At 37.4% G+C, this 1,670-nt stretch overlaps 1 protein-coding gene across 1 annotated transcript in view; it reads left to right on the forward strand.

Moving 5' to 3' along the window:
- LOC140919100 (uncharacterized) overlaps window positions 1-1,260 on the forward strand; it is a 3,310-nt gene extending 2,050 nt beyond the window's left edge. Inside the window, exons 2-3 of the mRNA XM_073364619.1 lie at window positions 464-679; window positions 761-1,260. Of these exons, the coding sequence (XP_073220720.1) occupies window positions 464-679; window positions 761-1,260 (716 nt within the window). The remainder of the gene's footprint in view (window positions 1-463; window positions 680-760) is intronic.
- Window positions 1,261-1,670: the final 410 nt, after the last annotated feature.

The raw sequence follows: 1,670 nt of genomic DNA on the forward strand, positions 1-1,670 counted from the left end.
TACCAATTGATTGATTAACATACTTATTTTATGATTTCAGTTTTAATTGGCAAATATTAGATGTGTGAAATCATAATGATGAATCTAACTAATAAACACTATGAACAATAGACACATTTACACATAATCTTCAAGCCTTGTATGATCCAATCATTCTTTGCTTGATTGCTTGAGATCCAAGTTTTGTCCAAGTGTAGTGTTTGATTCTTTCCTGAAATGTATCTCAACTCAAACTATTAGATTAATCAGATAATGCATATACATTGTATGTTTGGGAGTTACATCAAAATCATAGATGCATATATCTTACAAGAAGGAGAGAAGGTAGACAACTTTCTGGGAAGAACTCTTAGTGTGGTGAATAAAATGAAATCAAATGGTGAAAACATGGAACAAAGTATAGTGGTCAGCAAGGTTCTCATATCACTAACTTCTAAATTCAACTATGTTGTATGTTCAATAGAGGAGTCAAATGATTTGAGTGCCTTAACCATTGATGAACTCCATGGAAGTCTTCTTGTTCATGAACAAAGGATGCATGAACCTCAAGTGGAGGAGCAGGTGCTGAAGGTTACACATGATGATAGATTTGGAAGAGGAAGGGGAGGAAGAGCTTTCTCTAGGGGTGGAAGAGGAAGGGGAGGAAGAGCTTTCTCTAGGGGTGGAAGAGGAAGAGGACGTGAAAGAAGGTTCTAAAACAAGGCAATTGTTGAATGCTTCAAGTGTCATAAGCTTGGACATTTTCAATATGAATGTCCAGAATGGGAGGAAAAGGCAAACTATGTAAAGATGGAAGAAGAGGCAGAAGAGGAGGAGCTCCTGTTGATGTCACACATGGACCTGCATCAAGTCACGAAGGAGGAGGTCTGGTTCTTGGACTCAGGATGTAGCAACCACATGACAGGAAACAAAGGTTGGTTCTCTAATTTAGAAGAAGGTTTTTGTCAAACTGTGAAATTAGGGAATGACATGAAAATGAATGTGGTAGCAAAAGGAAATGTGAGAATGCAAGTCAATGGTGTCACTCAAGTAATTTCTGATGTCTATTTTGTTCCTGAGCTTAAGAATAACCTTCTTAGCTTAGGACAACTTCAAGAAAAAGGATTGGCAATTTTGATTCAGAATGGAACATGCAAAGTCTTTCACTCTATAAAGGGCTTAATCATGCAAACTAAGATGAGTGGAAATAAGATGTTTTATGTGTCAGCCACTGCAGTATCAAAGGAGACCATGTGTCTACAAACTGAGCTAGAGAAATAAACTCACTTGTGGCACTGTCGGTTTGGGCACCTTAATTACAAAGGGCTGAACACATTGTCACAAAAACACTCGGTAGCTGATCTGCCAAAATTGAAGTGCCCAAAGAAGACTTGCATCATCTGTTTGATTGGAAAACAACACAGGAGACCAAGCCCAAAGAAAAGCATGTGGAGAGCCTCAAAGAAACTACAACTTGTGCATGCTGATATATGGTCCTATCAAGCCTTCATCAAACAGCAATAAGAGGTATTTCTTAAGCTTTATAGATGATTTCTCACGTAAAGCTTGGGTTTATTTCTTACATGAAAAATCTGAAGCATTTCAAAATTTCAAGAATTATAAAATGAGTGTAGAAAAGGAAGTTGGTGAACACATTGCCTGTTTAAGAATAGATAGAGGAGGTGAATTCA

This window comes from Cicer arietinum, chromosome 8, assembly GCF_000331145.2.
Source record: "Cicer arietinum cultivar CDC Frontier isolate Library 1 chromosome 8, Cicar.CDCFrontier_v2.0, whole genome shotgun sequence".
Taxonomy (NCBI): domain Eukaryota; kingdom Viridiplantae; phylum Streptophyta; class Magnoliopsida; order Fabales; family Fabaceae; genus Cicer; species Cicer arietinum.